This window comes from Chiloscyllium plagiosum, chromosome 20 (assembly GCF_004010195.1).
Source record: "Chiloscyllium plagiosum isolate BGI_BamShark_2017 chromosome 20, ASM401019v2, whole genome shotgun sequence".
In the NCBI taxonomy this organism is placed as follows: Eukaryota; Metazoa; Chordata; class Chondrichthyes; order Orectolobiformes; family Hemiscylliidae; genus Chiloscyllium; species Chiloscyllium plagiosum.
This window is the reverse complement of record NC_057729.1, coordinates 30,766,528-30,783,996: the sequence shown is the minus strand read 5'-3', so window position 1 is coordinate 30,783,996 and position 17,469 is coordinate 30,766,528. Positions and strand designations below refer to the sequence as shown.

At 36.9% G+C, this 17,469-nt stretch overlaps 1 protein-coding gene across 1 annotated transcript; it reads left to right on the top strand.

Moving 5' to 3' along the window:
* The first annotated feature begins 8,951 nt into the window (after positions 1–8,951).
* LOC122559913 (class E basic helix-loop-helix protein 23-like) lies at positions 8,952–12,464 on the top strand. The gene has a single exon (XM_043710019.1). It carries the CDS (start codon positions 9,281–9,283, stop codon positions 10,028–10,030), a length of 750 nt encoding a protein of 249 aa, XP_043565954.1. The 5' UTR covers positions 8,952–9,280; the 3' UTR covers positions 10,031–12,464.
* Positions 12,465–17,469: the final 5,005 nt, after the last annotated feature.

Below are 17,469 nucleotides of genomic sequence, written 5' to 3'. Positions count from 1 at the left end.
ACTTTTTGTTTTCAGTAGGGGTCCTATGCAATTAATTAAGAATCTTGTAAAAGATTCCTCAAATGTGGGAATGGGTATGAAGGCTGCTATGTTTTGCACTACCTGAGGTTTTCCAAATACCTATGATATGTCCGGCAAAAGTCAAAGATATCTTTACACAATCTAGGCCAATAAAATGTTTTTGTGTTTTGGCTTGACTTTTCCTTACTCCCAAATGATCTCCTACTGGTAAGTCATGTGCCATCCCCAATACATCCTTTCTAGACCCCACCGGTAATACAACTTGATGAATTTCTGCCCAATTTTCATCAATGCAATGCTTTCCACTTCTTCATCAAGACTTCACTTTTATGTAGTAACATTCTGGGATACATTCAGATTCTACTTATGTGTTTGCTTTTTGATACAACTGCTTTAGCTTTTTACCTTTCTGCTATAATTCGGCTAATTTCTCAGAACTAAAAATATTCACCTTGTCTTCCACCTCTTCTTGTTTTTTTTTTCAAACATTTGAGTAAATGTAACCTCTGATATTGAACTCAACTTCCTTATCTTTACTGCTTCATTTCTCCTTGTGCTTCGACCTGTGGCTTTGTCACCTTGTTGCCACAGAGTCAGGAAAAATACCAGGATATACTTCCTGTAACATCTCAGTTGCCTGATTTTCCACTGTCTTTTCAACCATAGTAGGCATCACCTCTACCTGTGATCCAGCTATGTCATTATCAAGGATAAGTGTATTTTTGGAACTGAGAATTTCTCTATTACTCCTATCACCACTTCACCAGTTTTCACCAGACCATCCAACCTCAATTTATATAATGGAACACTACTCTCTTCACTATGAATTCCACATATTATCACCTTTTCTGACAATATTCTTTCTGAGTTACATATCTCCTCATCTCTCACCAACAAAGATTGACTTTTCCTGTATCTCTTAAAATTTTAATTTCTTTGCCTACTCCTCCTGGCAGACATGAGTAAACCTTGCTCAAGTAAGTAAATTCTTTAAAGAGAACTGGCACTTTGTTCTCAACCAACCTCTGATCTGGTTATACATTCTTTTGCAGCATTTTAGTTGCCACTGTGCTTCCCTTTACCACTTTCTTTTCCATTGGCTTATCCTATTTTCCCAAATCTGTCTTCCCAGTGTTTTGTGACTTCATATCACTTACTTTATTGCAGTGAAAACACCTGAGCTTTTTTATTTTTCTTTCCCCCCATGGGTTTCCTTTTTACTCTGTGGTAAACTATCTTCAGTGAGATCTCCTTTTACCTTAACACCTGGGGATTTCCCTTTTCCCCAATTTCCATCCCTTCATGTCAGAAGCCAAACTTTGGTTATGAAACAAATCATAATCATATTCCATTTCCACTGCTAATCTTGCAGCCTTAACTCTCTGCTCTTCCACGAGTCCTCACTAACTTCATGAAGTGAATTTTTGAACTCCTCCAAAATAATTGTCTCTCTAAGAGTGTCCTATGTTTGATTTTTTTAATGCCCTTATCTAGCTATCAAAATTACTTTGTTTGATCCTTTCCAACTCAATGTACATTTGATGGCTTATTCTACATCATTATTATCCCTAGTACCTCCTCTGATAGTGATGCAAATACCTCACTAGCTCTATCTACCAACTTTGTTTGGATCACCAATACCCATAAGACCACTAGCCATTTTGTTTGTTTAGCCACTTTCTCAAATAAAATGAAAAGGACTTCTACGTTATTCTCATCGAACTTTGGCAACATATGGACATATTTAAATGATCCCTCCCAGGCCTTTGGCTATGATGTGATTTCTCTCCATAACTGTGCCCATCACTACTCCTACCTTTTATCTCTACCTTCGCCATTTTAAGTCGACTTTGAGTTTCAGTTCGAACGTCCGAAATTCAAAACTCTCTCTTTCTCCCTTTCGTCTGCTGGGCCTTCTTTTCCTTTTCTTTTTGTTCTGCCAGGGTTATTCTTTCCTTTTCTTTTTCCTCAGCTAGAGATATTCTCTCTTTCTGATTTGAATTGGAATTCAAACTGTTTCATTTCCCTTTCATGTTCAAGCTGCTCCTTTTGCAATTGAATTATAGCAAATTCCTAAGATTCCAATGGCATGTCCAGAAAGTGTAAATGTCAAACCATTGTTGCATTTGCCTCCCCTTTTGGCACAGACAAAACAACTCCAACTCCTTTTTGTCTGCCAATCAAAAAGCTCTGTCTTGTTCATTTTTTATAAAACTCCTGAAATGACATCGTCCACCCCCAGGGAACTTTTCATGACTGAAAGAGCCTTTACTACGCAAGACACACCATATTTAAACCAACCAAATTCAACACCTCAAAAACAGAACACTATCAGTCACCACTCACTGTCTTTGAGTCCAATAATCCTAAACCCAACCTGGAATTAGAGAATTTGATCCCATCAAGAGCCTTCAATTTGTATTGGACCAGACCAAGCCCCCTCAACGTATGTTAAGAAGATAGCCTAGATTCTTTTCCTTATTTTAAAAATAAATATATGGCAATGTATTCCAGGTAAAATTCGAATGGTCAAAGTACTTGACTTTAAGCAAACTACATTTTGTTTTTACATGAGAGTTAAAATACAGATGAGATAAAAAGAATGCAATTGGCTTAATTGTAACTCTATTGAAATGCTTAACTATATGTATAAAATATATATACATACATAATACATGTATATAAACTACTACTAATTAACTATTCCAATATAGTAACATACCATAAACACACCCTTGGCAAAGGCAAATTCAGTGGAATAGATGGTCTCATATGCAATTGTAGCAGAAGGAAGAGAACCCCAGCTTTTAGCTGTAACAGAGAAGAATAAGAGCTTTCACATCAAGCTTTAAGACCCCAGCAGATGGTGAAAGCTGAAAGTAAAAATTCTGGTTTTGTGGGAGCTTGATCCCACCTCTTCTATAGGTTCAACCTTAAAAGAAAGGCCTCATATGCTTTATATTTTATTGGCTTCTTGTGAATCCTGAAATTTTGCAACACAATAAATCACTTAACCTTTTACTGGTTAGGATTACTTTACTCATTCATGGGATATGGACATTATTGGTAAGAGTTTATTGCCAATCCTCACTGCTGTTGAGAAGGTGGATAGTGAGCTGCGGCTTTGAACCATTGCAGTGCAGAAGCTGCAGTTACACCCATAGTGTTATACAGAAGGAAGTTCCAGGATTTTCAAGCAGTGACAATGAAAGAATGGTGATATATAGTTCCAAGGAAGGCTCAGGAGTGGCTTGGAGAGGAATTGCAGGTGGTAGTGTTCATATGTGTCTGCTGCCTTTGTCCACCAGATGGTCAAGGGCATGGGTTTGTTGAAGGAGCGAGTTGTTGCAGTGCATCTTTTACACAGTATGTACGACTGCATTAGTGCTGGATGGAGTGAATTTTTAAGTTGGTGGACGGAGCACTTATCAAGTGGGATGCTTTGTCCTGGATGGTGTTGAACTTTTTGACTTTGTTGGTACCATATTTAAGCAATTTGGAGACATTCCAAATACTCCTGAGTTATGCCTTGAAGATGGTGAACAGATTTTGGGAAGTCAGAAGTTTGTAGCCACAGTATTTATATGACTGGTCTAGTTCAGTTTATATTTAATATTACCCCTCCGAGGATGTTGATAGTGGAAGAATGTAGTGATGGTAATAAAACTGAATACTAAGAGACAATTATTAAGTATTTTTGGAGATGACCATAGCCTGGCACTTTAGATTAGATTCCCTACAATATGGAAACAGGTCCTTCAGTCCAAAAAGTCCACACCAATCCTCGAAAGAGTAACCCACCCAGATCCATTCCCCTATCCTATTTTTACCCATGACTAATGCACCTAACACTATGGGTAATTTAGCATGGTCAGTTCACCTGACTAGCACACCTTTGGATTGTGGGAGGAAACTGGAGCACCCAGAGGAAACCCACGCAGATACAGGGAAAACAGGCAAACTCCACACAATTGCTCAAAGTGGGAATTGAACCAGGTCTTTGGCACTGTGAGGCAGCAGTGCTAACCACTGAACCACCGTTCTACCCTTATGTGGCTTAATTGTTACTTCATACTTATCAACCTGAACATCCATGTTTTGCTGCACATTAGAAACGTTTGACAAGATATAGAACAGTAACTGCAAGCTTTTACCTCAGGGCCTCTGAAGATGCCTTTTGAAAGGTATGGAATGTGATAAGGTAGTAAGAGTTTACAGCATTCACTGAGCTGATTGAAACTGCTGAAGGGTATATTGTTTGAAACAATCCATCAGTTGATAGGATGTATACCCTACATATCTGACATGATACTGACACCAAAATTCATACAACACATTGATCATTTGTGATGCAAGCAGCACATCTTTTTGGCTCAACTGCAGCATTCTGCTCTTGGAAAATACAATGTATTACATGGCTGTTTGCAACATATATAATACTGATCATATTCAATTAGACAAAGCTCGCAAAACTCACAGCAGTATCCAAAATTAGATGTGGTTCCACAACTGGACAACACCTACTGATCAAACCTGAGTGTGTTAAGAATTACACTTAAAACCAATTTAACATTAGTCAGACCAGCAATGTAGTTTACTTACATTTTCTACAATATTAATACATCATATGCAGGTTTCTGTCTTCTGCAAGCAGAAATAATTTGTGCAGACACATTTTTTTTCCCAACAGTCAACTGTTCCATGGCAACATTAAAATCTATCAGAGTCAATTTGACCATTTTAATTTAAATTTAAGCAGAATCTGAGGAGAATATGCGGTTCCTGATACATTCTCCATTGCAATAAGTCAAACAATCAGAGGCCAGTTGCAAATCAATTAGTACCCTTTTCTCATGCAGTGTTACCATTATTGTTCCCATTGAAAATTGGTATTCTTGCAACCGTTCTGATAGATGCAAGACAAAAGGTTTCAACAGCATGCCTCCTTTCTTCCACAATACTGACCAAATTGTGCAATAAAAGCAAAGGCAACAGGTGAGCTCAAAATTTCCCTAATGTGCGAAGAATTAAAGATTAAACACAAGAGGCAAAATGAAAGATGAAAGTCAAAGCACAAGAGCTACGTTAACCATTTGGTGCTAGCACAAGTATCAGTTTCTCACAATTTCTGCTGAGCCAACTCATTGCCACCACACCCATTCCATATGTTAATTAAATGCTTGCACTCCTACAAAAAAGAGTGATGCTTAAATAAAATCTGTAAAATCATTCTTGATGTGGAATGTTTTGCCAGTTTTCTCCAGGGGTTTTTACTTTAATCATGCTTAATCTCCATAAGCAGTTTATGATTTATTTTATTTTACAAGTTGAAGCAAACAACCAATGATGAATAGAATAGAAAATGACAGAATAGGTTCGATAGAATAAAATAGTTTGGATAGAATAGAATAGATTGAATAGAATAACCTTTATTGTCACATACACTATAAAGTTTGTAATGTCACCTCTTAGGTGCAGAGTTCCTAGATACAGAGTACCTTTAAGTGTTGTTACAGAGTAAAAAGATATAGGTTAGCATGGTACAGAGTTTAAAAAGTCCAGAATGGTAATAAAAAGTGACCATAAAGTACTTAAGTTTTAATCCCTCTCCAACATGAATCCGTGCCTGCTGGTAATGATACCTTTTATTATTTTGCATGTGTCGCTTCTGTTTTTCTGCAAAAAGTAAAAAGAAGTGTAATGTATTATACAAATTCACTTGTCTGAAATAAAATGTTTTGATAATTTGATCCCTTGAATTTTATCTGCGTTTTTCTTTGCAAGTTAACGGAACTTTCAATTCCTTACAGAATGACGGTAACAGCTTTGACTCTTAATGCTTGTTGATGCTTCAAATGGATACTTGGAAATTCTGCAAGTTACGTGCACTCACAATGTACTGATGTGATTGAAAGCTCCTCTGAACCATTGTGTTCTTAAAAATCCAATTGTAACACAATATTGAAATATTCAGGTGAAGTTTATAATGAGATAAGCAAAAAAAAAAGCAAAGGTAAACTTGTCATAGCCCTACAGAATATAGTAGTGCTCTCTCTTCAGAGATAGTAGTGGTTTAACTTGAGCATCAGCACACCTCAGGCGAGGGGAAACACTGAGAATTAGACTCCTTCTTGGTAACCTCAACAAGTACAGGAATTGAATCAACACTGCTGGCATTGCTACTAGCCATCCAGCCAACTGAGCTCACCAAATCCCAACAGGCAAACAAAGAGGGTAGATTTAATCTTGTTATTGTGGAATATGCATCATTTTTAATTTGGGCAATAGATTTTTCAATTACTGAAAAAAAGTGACAATTTTCAGATGAAGGTTGACAATGCATTTTATAACCACTTCATTGCGAGAGGACCAGCCTGTGAACCAATTAAAACCAACTACTTTAATAGAAAATGTGACTGGGATGTGTGACAAAGGGTTGAAAGGCTTTGATGGAAACCCTATTACTTCAGATTCTGCAAACTTCACAATTAATTACAAGTGGAAGTGCATATAAAACAATTAATCATTGAATTTCCCATGAGAATTGGCAGGACATATTGATTTAAACAATATGTAGATTATTCCATCTGCTATGGTCATTTAGAACTAAGACCAATTGCGATTCTGTGGTCAGGGAGGGACAGGGACCAAACTAACTTGAATGTAGAGATAATTAAATTTTTAAAGTCATCATTGTATTTCTAATGTATCTTTAAACAGAACCCCAAATGTTAAGTTAGGAAGCAAGAGGCTCAGTTGACATAGGTCATATCTTTGAAGGTGTGGAAATGGGAAAAATAAAATGTTTACACAAAATCATGGGAAAGGAAGTGAATGCAAAATTTAATAAACGTGTGTTATATAGACAATGTTTTGTTGATAATCAAAATATGTTTTCCCTTCTTTGACGTGTATTATGTAATAGGCAGGCAGCACTGTGGTAAATTACGATGTACCAGAAAGCCTCCAGCATCAGAGGGTTAGTGTCCTTAACGCTTGATGTCCGGTCTATAAGCCTGAATTCAGACTGCAACTATTGTATAATCGTATCATCCACTTCACATGAATGCCAAAATGCACCCATAACTGCGAAAAGTTTTTAAAATGTATTAATATAACATCTAAATTATAAATTGAAGCTCAGGAGCTTATGGGTCCCATGAATAATTCATGCCAATGCATGGAGGAGGGTAAAGTAAAAGATTATTATTTCTCAGATGCAAGAAAAATGAAGGATCGTATAAATACTTTTCAAAAGATGTATCTTATTTTCGGCAAAAAGCACTCTAAGGTAATTGTGCTTTATTTTAGCAGAAGCTGGGTCATTGTGAAAGTAGCTATTTGTTTCATGTTTATTTGTTTGCATGCACGTTAATGTAATAACAATTTTGTTTAAGACTACATAAACTTTATTTCAATTCAAACTTACAACAGTATGCAGGAATGACTAGCAGTAAGATTACAGCCACAGTTCAACAAACCTTTACCTCTTTGGCCCGTGTGTCCCGGTTTTCGTGGCTTTGTTGGTGATGGTAACTTCTGATAAGGACGGAAACTTTTTTGTAGTATCTGTGCAAAATACCGACTTAATTTTTTTTTAAAGTGTGCATTTCTTCCACACGGTGGCGTTGGTCATCAGTGTGATCGTTTTGAAGTGGAGTTTTAATTAAATGTTTTACTGATTTTAAAATCTTAGAACTCCTTGGTCAGCGTTACTTTGTTTTGAAAACATGCAATTGTATTTAATGGAATCACATTATATCAGTTGCTTTGTTTTATCACATGTTTGTGCTCCATGAATTACAACTGCACTACATCACCAGTCAGTGCAGGAGTCTGCAAAATAATCCATCGTTTACATCTTAATTAGCTTATCCTTTTGTTAAATTCTAAAACATTTCGTCCAAGCGCCAACAATTTTTTTGGCAGAAAACAATCTTCACGAGTTGCGTGTAACCTGAAAACGTAAGAAACTTTGGAAAGCTAAATACAAAGACATAAATTCATTCAATCCAGGGAGAGTTTAGATGCTGACTGGGAGCAATCGAAATGAAAAGATAATCACGTCGGAGCAAGCAGCAGGCAGCTTCATTAGGTTCTCATTTGTCTGCCGTTCTGTTGTCAGATATGTTGCATCTCTTACATTTCATTGACTTGTGTAACGTTCGTCAAGAGGGACAGTTTTCAGCCAGATCAGTTAGTGCAATCTGAAAACCAGACAGTTTGCAAAACCTTCCTATGGTGGAAGTTACTTTGGCTCGGGAGTGGACTTGTTTTGCTAACAAAAAAATGTGAACTAAACCAAATAGTCTTATTTTTTAAAATATCCGAGGCTAACTCCAATGGTTAAAGTTTGGCTTAATCGATCTAAAAATGATGTTCACGTCCCTTACAAACGAGAAAAAAAATGTTGTTAACGTCTGCAGGACCTTGATGGCCATCTTTATGCATCTATTCTTCGGTCTGTTAACTAACTAAAGCCAAGGTGATTTGGTCATTATTGACCAATATCATTTTTTTACGGTGTCTGACCCGCTTCTAAAAGCGGCTGATGAATGTTTGGTTCATACAGGCAGGACAGCCGAATGGCCTCCTCCTGTGCAGCGCACACTCAATAGCTATGCGACTGGTCAGGCGCTGTAGGCAAAACAAAACTTCCGAAAGAAGTTGACCCTGACATATCTACAAACTGTGAGGTAGATATTTTCTTGCTGCCAATGTTTATTTCTAATTATCGAAATCGTTTGATTCTCTGCAAGTTTCCGCAATGCAACAATTGGATGAGTCATCTGACCGTTAACTGTTGGTGAAATTTGTTGCATTCGGTGCGGTCGGTAACTGCTGATTGCCGGAACCTCCATGCAATGCGGTCGAGTTTAGGTCCGACATTGTATATATGTGTGTGTGTGTGTGTTTAGATTAAACCCAACCGACTGTATTGGCAGCTGCCGACCTTTTCTTCTAAACGTTTTAATCCTATTAATTAAAGCGTCCTCCTGATTGGGTAGACGGCATGTCCCAACAGGCGACTCTCTGCAATAACCTGAAAGTGGGATAGAAAGTGAGTCACATCCCTCCCAGTGCTCGGGCGCACACTGGAGAAGGAGTCGAGGAGCTGTCTCTCTCTCTCTCACACACACACACACACACACACAGCTCAGTGCACTTTTTTTTCTCATTTCAAAACGTCACCGATTTAAAATTGAAGAAAGGCGAAGAGGGGTAATCCTTTTTGATTCAAGTGACTGATTCTAAAAAAATGAACGTTGCGGAAGGAGATCTATTTCACAGCACAGCAAACATCTCTGTCAAAGGGAGGGACGAGTTAAATTCCATTGTCAATGACACATATATTGATGTGCCCCAGCGCTACGGCCAATCTACATTTAGCTACAGTGGCACTAGCCGAGGTGCTGAAATCCGGGAGAGCTGGTCTGGACAAAGCTGTACTTCATACTCAATCAGTCAGGATCCAAAAACGACAGAAAGCAGCGAAGACCAGACAGGAGACGAGGAGGACAGTGACGGCCGGTCTGCCGGGAGCACAAGGAATCCCAGCAGTGACAACGAGGGTAAACTAAAAAGTTCAATTGGCAAGAAGGACAAAGAGCCGCGTTCGCTGAGACTGAGTATCAATGCAAGGGAGAGGAGAAGGATGCACGACTTAAACGATGCACTGGACGGTCTTAGATCTGTGATTCCTTATGCCCATAGCCCATCAGTCAGAAAACTGTCCAAAATCGCCACATTGCTTCTGGCGAAAAACTACATCTTGATGCAGGCTCAAGCTTTGGATGAAATGAGGCGGCTGGTAGCTTATTTGAACCAGGGCCAGGCACTGACAGGACCCATTCCATCTGCAGCTGCATTGACCAACACTCTGAGCTCCTTCGGACAGTCTGCTGTTTACCCATTTACAGGCACTTCCATTGCTGCTTGTCCGGACAAGTGCGCTGTATATACAGGAACACCGTCCAGTCTTTGCAAACATTGTAACGATAAGCCTTAAGCAACATGTCAATCCATTCATCCATCTGTCCATCCATTCTGTTGTGAATTGAGACATTTTGTTTTGCTCCTTTTTGTCTATGTACAAACAAGCCAGTTTGCTGCTCATCTACTTTGGCCTCCAAGTAGTATTCGTTTCCACGCCACTCGCCAATTTTCGCTAACCTACCTATTATGACCCTAACTTGTTTGTAGAAGAGATCAATTGATATGCATAGATAGATGGATAAATGGCTCATAAAAGACTTAAGTTCTGGAGTTTTATTTTCAGTTGTCTTTTTTTCTTATGTATGACTGCACTCGTTCGGCGCGTTCAACAATTGTTATCTATGCAACATCTCCGTACCAAGATCTGAAGATTCAAGGCTCTTGTTCCCCATTAAGTCTGACCACACATTATTACGAAGAATTCCATTCGAGAATACAAGGCATTTATATTTATGTTCCAATTAAATAAAAAAGCTCTTTTAGCAAGTTAACATTTTACTCATATTCGATATGGATGGAATCCATTCACGGTCCCGTTGTGATGATTGTGCGAAGTTAGATTTTTAGGGAGAATGTATACTAAATTTAATTAATTGTCACTGACCCAAGCACTAAACAGGAAATGCATAGGTGAGACAGTATTTGATCTGCTGTTCTTCACTAATGTATTGAAAAGTCTAAGGAAGTAGATTTCCAAAGTCACGTGAACATGTTCTACTTAATTATCGATTGCTTTTTTCGTGTATACGTATTTAACCGAATAAAGTTAACAGCGAACATTAATGCTGGGGTTTCCTTACTTTCCGGACTGACCTGCTTAAGATGAATAATCTCCTTCTATCAATCATAGTTCTTGTGACTTGTTGTAACGACTTTCTCCACACTATCCCTTATTATTAAACACAGCCAATTCAATGGTAGGTATCAAATGTATTGCTGTATAAAATACAACCTGCTGAATAGGCTTGCTCGAAAAACGGGCGATGTAACTTGAAGTTTCAATAATGATTGACCTGAATTTTAATATGTAATGCATTTTAATTCATTGGAAATTTTAAGTATGCAATTTATAAGCAATGTGTTTAAATTGATGTGTTTATAATAAATATTTCACGAAATAGTTAAGCATAATTGAGCAGAATGTGTTGAGAATGTGTTGCATAATCCACCATAATTACAAAAGTAATTACTGATAATTTGTTGCATAAACTTGTATGCAAATTGAAGTGATTTTTCTGCACTCGTGTTTTGGAAGTATTTGCTTTTCCTTTGACTTGATGTACTTTGACTTTTTTTTAATGGTCAGACTAAGCGTTTTGGCAACGGTTTGGGGGTATTTATAATTGAATAACATTAACGATGCCGACTTATTTAAAAGGGAAAATATAATGAGGCAACGCTATTCGAATAAGAACTGTATCAATATATAAAATATAATTAATGCCCCTCTTACATGGCCTTCATTCAAATGTTTCTACTTGTTTATTAAGTGACACTGAACCCAAACGAAAAAAAAACTCTATTAAGTTAATGCTTCGGCCTTTTGTATTTAGACAGTACTGTTACGAATATTAATTCTGTATGTCATTGTATATATTTCAAATTTGGCTAACAGTAACGTAAATTGCAGTTTTTGTGAAACGCTTATGTGATGGTTAAAATAATGCAAAAGTAAAGTGTTAATTATATGATGAGACTTATGATTTGTCACAAGTAAAGGCCTTCCTAAGGTACACTCGGGCCATCCCTCAGTACATTCGACAGGCGTGATGGGCACTTAGTATCCTCCACATTGGAGGCTATATTTGTGTTGTCTGTGTTGCAGCCTGTAGAGATTGAAGTGGTTTAGAAACCTGAGTGCATTATGTTAATAAAATTACCCTTTTATACCAAAAGACCTAAGCCACAAAAATGAAATTGACACAGATATTTATTCCTGCACATTAGTTGTAGGAAGGAAATTTTATCAGTTTCATACTTTTTTTAAAAAAAATGCAAATTGTCCCAAAGTATTGTAGATATTTATATTGCATGCTGGACAGTGCTAGAGTATGCCACTTGTGTTGCTGCATTCCAGAACTCATGTAGTTTACCTTTGAATTCACTCTAATCAAGTTCCAGCTTTCAAACATACTAATGTTATTCACATTAGCAGTGAAAAAGCTTTAGTAATATTGCTGTAATATAGCAATATAGCTTCTTCCTGTGACTACTTTGTAAAATGTGCCCAATACTTCATACTGGCACTCCATTTAATTTTTAAATAGAGTGTATTGGCATCTGGGAGAAAACGCTGGCCAGCAGTTTTGTGATTTCATTATGTTGAGCTATTTGGACTAAAGTAATACTCCAAAGGTTGGAAAATGTTGTTTCTGTATGTACACATGCATTCTGAAACTCTAGTGCATTTCCTGACACTTGTACTGTGATAGTTTTACATTAAATGAATACCTACAAGCTTTAATACACTAGCTGAAGCGTCCACATTTTCGGAAATATGATCTGCAAGGATATTGGAAAACCAGCAGGGAAATGGTTTTCTCAAAAGAACAGAAAATTGGGAATTTTAGTTCAAAGGTGACCCTAAGCAAGTTTGTGCATAGCATTGTATGTGTGAAAAGTATAACTTGTTTTGAAATCAAAAAAGGATAAAATGCTACTTAATATAAATACCACACGTAGTAATTTAAAATGTGCTGACAATAAGATCTAAAGACAACCTTATTGAAAATGTGGTAATGAAAAATAACTGCAATGGAATTATTCGATTCATATTAAAGAACTTTAAAACATTAATTTCCAAAATTAAACACATCTATTGGAGCCGTAGCTCAGCCATTAAATAACACAGTCACCAAACACAGTCAATATTGTGTGCCTAAAAATCAATCATGTAAATAAGTACTAATAACAATGCTGAGCTTCCAGAAACAGATACAATTTCAATATGTGTCCTTTTAATAAAAGGCAAACTAATTTACACCAATAAATAACAGTGGAAGAGACTTTTACACTGGCCACCCAGCAGAAGTGCTACAATAGAGGAACTAATATAATGTTGATGGACATTACCTCATTCTCATTCCACTCCTAATTTGCTTTGTGCTTTGAACTTTGTTGTTGGAGCATCTACCTGAATCAGAGAACAGCCCTATTCATCAATGAGAATCATGTTCTATACTCTACACATGTAGGTCCCTCATATAAATCTGATGCATACTCAGTGAAGTATGTACCATAGATGTTCTACTCAGTAAAACTTAGTGGTACAGTGGTGATCAGAAAAGGTAAATGCTGTTTCTTTTTATTTGTGGAGCCAGGAGCAAGAATGCTGAATAAGACTTGCTCACAACCCCTCCTATGATCAGCTACAGTATATACTCACTTGCTGATGTGCATTGTAAACTACTTTGCATCAATATATAAAGATAACAAAATAAGTCGACTTAAAATCATTAACCAATAATGCATTTAGCAGGTGTTAACCAATCTAAGTAGCTTCTGATAAAATGAAACCTACTGCTGAATTTATTGTAAGAAGCCTGGCTTGAATTAATTTTTACGATTATATCTAATTTGGTCATTTTTAAAATTGTGCTTAACAAGGTTATTTTGAACTATCAGTGTTAGCATCAAGTTCTCTCTCGTCTGATGGAGATGCACAAAGATTGTTCTGTGAATGGCTCAGGATGAAATTCAGCCCAACCTTAAAAGATAACTTACCACTGTACTTGCATTATATTTTTCCATTTTCTGTTCCAGCTATTTTACAGCCTCACTGTCTGATATTGTCAAACTTGTGTTGAATTTGTCGGGGGTACGGGAGGCATTGGTTTGTAGTGTGACTCTCTACCCACTAGAAGCTAAACTGATGCTACCTAATCTTAATGTATGTAGGTCTCTGGGAGGATTATTTGGTTGGAAGGCTGCAAACAGATATATATGACATAGCTGTTTAAAAGACCTGTTTTAATTTGGATGTTACTGCTGATAACCATGATTTGTGCTGACCAAAGTGTAAAGTCAGAGAACCCCAGTAAAAATTTGGAGGATTATCACATCCTTTCTCCTGGTGACTCCAAGAAGGAGGTGAAGTGGTATAGCACTTAGTATTTTGTGATTCAATCCTCAGATCACTTTTGGAAGGAATGTTGCAATGAATCAGTGAAATGTTAGAAAAGGGTCGCAGAAAGTGGTATGTTTCAAAAATCCTCTTCAAACCTTCAAACCTAATGAACAATAAGTGATGATATACTTAGAACTAACGTTCAAAATCTTCTGCAACAATTACTTTACTCTCAGTTAATTGCAGCTAAAGAAAGATACTAATTAAAGTGCAAGACATCAAAATGTAATGCAGCCTCTTTAATGAGAGCTAGCAGGCAGGTTAAGTGCAAATAATCTGTTTAATGATTCTTCAGATGTCTATACCTAGCGCAAGCTTCAATTTCTCAGTCAAGATGACATCTTGTGCTGAATGGACCTTTCCAGTTTATGCCTCCATCTTGGCTTCCTTGCAGACTGTTTACTACCTCTAAGGTTGATGGGAAACATAATTGATGACAGGGACAACTAATCTCACCAATGTGGGCTACATCAGAAGTTTCTGGTGTTAAAAATGGCATAGTGCTGTCTGCATAAACTCCAGTAATTGTTGTTTCATATATGAATAAATTATAAGAGAAGTGAAAGAACTATTTGATAGTGGATTTAGAGAAAGCAAATGTAATTTGGGTTAACCTTGAATATTTCATTAAGTAGTCCAACTATTTTCTAACAGTATTTTGTGGATTTGGTGTAGAAGATCAAGAGAATCATAACTTGCTTTAGCTGAAGTTCTTGGGAAATGCCAGCTGTTATTGTCACTCAAAGTTATTAACTTCCCATTTAAAGAATTACAGTTATTCTGATATCTAAGTTAACTCTTTGACTGCAAGAAATTTAATTTCATAGAACCATAAAATCCCTACAGGATTTAGCCCATCAATTCTACAATGACCCTCTGAAGATTATCCCACGCAGACCCACCCCATGATCCTATCCCTGTAACTCTGCATTTACCGTGGCTAACTCACCTAACCTACACATCCCTGTTTAGCATTGCCAATCCACCTAACCTACACATCTTTGGACATGATATATGATTGCATGCTGTTTATTCCACCATTGTATTACATCTTGTATAATCCTTTCAACCAGACTGAATCCTGTCACTTCATTTTAAAAACATTAATAATTTCTGTTCTCAGCCTGCATTAGGCAAGGTAAATTGTCCTAATTATTGAGACCTAACCTGGTGACTAAGAGACTTAAGACTTGTGGCTCTCCTCTGTACTTTCACCCAAGCCTAAATCCTTCACCACATACAGGAACAGCACATTTCCATACATTAATCCTCCACAGTATAATCTAAAGCTTAAGGGTATTACAGATAATGTCAAGGCATCACAGAGATATCAGACATTAATCAGGTTGAAAGACAAATAATTATCCAAACTGACTGATTTTTTTTAGTTAAAAAGGTTAAAAATTGTTTTGAAAACAAATTAATAACTTGAGGACTGAACCTTTATTTCACATATGCACTCTGCCATTAGTGGCACAAAGATGTACCATTTATTGTAATATCATGAAGAATTAGGATAATCTCAAATACATTTTGAGAATAAAAACAATACCAAAACTATTTTAAAATTTAGAATTGTTAATATTTGATGAATTGGCTACTTACATAGAGAATAATAAAGGATGGGTATTTTTACAAGTGGATAGAAACTCTCATGAACAGTTAGAATCAATCACCACGTGAATCCATTCATGAAAACATGCCTTGTTTCTTCAGTTTCTGCTGTAGCGAGGAGTCATGTAGGTGAGGGCTTAAATGAAGAAAAAATTATTCAGTCCTCTGCAGTGTGAAGTCCATGTGATTTTAACTATCAGGCCTTATCTGAACAGTCACTGTCTGATTCCTATCCTCGCCTGCTGGGAAGCAGCTGAAAGGTGCAGGATTTGAAGTGGCAGGAACTGCCATCAAGGACTAAAGCTACCATCCCTGGCAATCACATTTTGACAGCAGTTTTAGGAGGGCATCACAATGTGGGCGTGGGAGTGAGTAAAGGAAGCTCAAGAAAGTGACCCTATCAACTTCCAGCTGATCTCCTTTTTACATGTTTAAAAGGCCAAGTTAAAATCACAACAAGAAGGAAGTAAGCTTAGTGTGAGTGGGTTACACAGCCTATTCTAATTGCCTGTCCGCCTAATTTGCAATCAGTGGGTGGGTAGCCATTGTTCATTTATAAAATAAACCAGAAAGACAAATTTTGAATACTTTAGTGAATTGATGCGGAAAGGTAAGTTCTGAATGCTTCCGCTGATCACTTTATTGAAGATTGTGAAACTCAAGAGAAATTTAGGACATGTTGTATGTCCCCATACTCAAACAAAAATGAAGGAATGTGCTTGAGTAGTTAAGATCACTTATGTTGAATTTAGACATCATGCTCTGTTATGAAACTAAAATATGTTGGTCATATGAAACTGTTTAATCAAGATCAGAAGAAAAACTCACTTGCTGTATTTAAGCAAATTAATAATGCTGCATTGTAATGAAAACTAACCACAAATATAAGAAAGATAGACTAATATTTTTATGTGATGATGATTGAGGGTTAAACATTAGCTCAGACACTGGGCATAGTTTCCCTGCTCTTCTTTCAAAGTGTGCCATGCAATATTTTTGGTCAGTCTGAGAGGAAAGGCAGGGCCTCAGTTTAACATCTTATTCTAACAACATCACCTCTGATAGTGCATAATTCCCTGAGTACCTGAAGAGTCAGCCTTGATTCTCTTATATTATTCCCATCCTGGCATGTCATCCAGAGGCAAGCATGCTACCAACCACACTCATCAGCTTAGAAAGAGAGTCCAACAGGCAAAGTAGCTCATCAAGAAAGCAGCATATGATGTTGGAATTGGCTAAGATAATGTTGCAACAGTGCATTGCTTAAAAATAAAGTAGGAACTTCACTAATATTACAGTGCTTCCATATTTCTTTGGCTTTTTTAGGTCGCAAAAAAAATTCCAAAGATTTTGTTTGTCAAAGTCATTTAAGTTAAATATATAAATATGGTAAAACAGAAACTGAACATATGAATCACATCCTGGACAGCTGGAAGAAATGAATATATCAAAATCATTGATGTAAATTAAACAGGATACATATATTGGTTAATTAAAACATTAAGTAGGTCAGAAAAAGGATGTTTTCACTGACTGACGCCAAAATAAAGTTCAATGATTCTCAATATAAATCAGATATAATGTGAAACTGTCACTTCCTGTAACATTAAGATTGAAAATAAGATTAGTGAAATTCAGCTGCAGAAAACCATCTCCAACTGTGTAGTGAATGGTCCACTGAATGGAATGGAATTCTTAACCATCAGGAATGA

Bases quoted from the DNA above. Each gene is read 5' to 3' on its own strand.
- LOC122559913 (XM_043710019.1), top strand. From the start codon at position 9,281: ATGAACGTTGCGGAAGGAGATCTATTTCACAGCACAGCAAACATCTCT.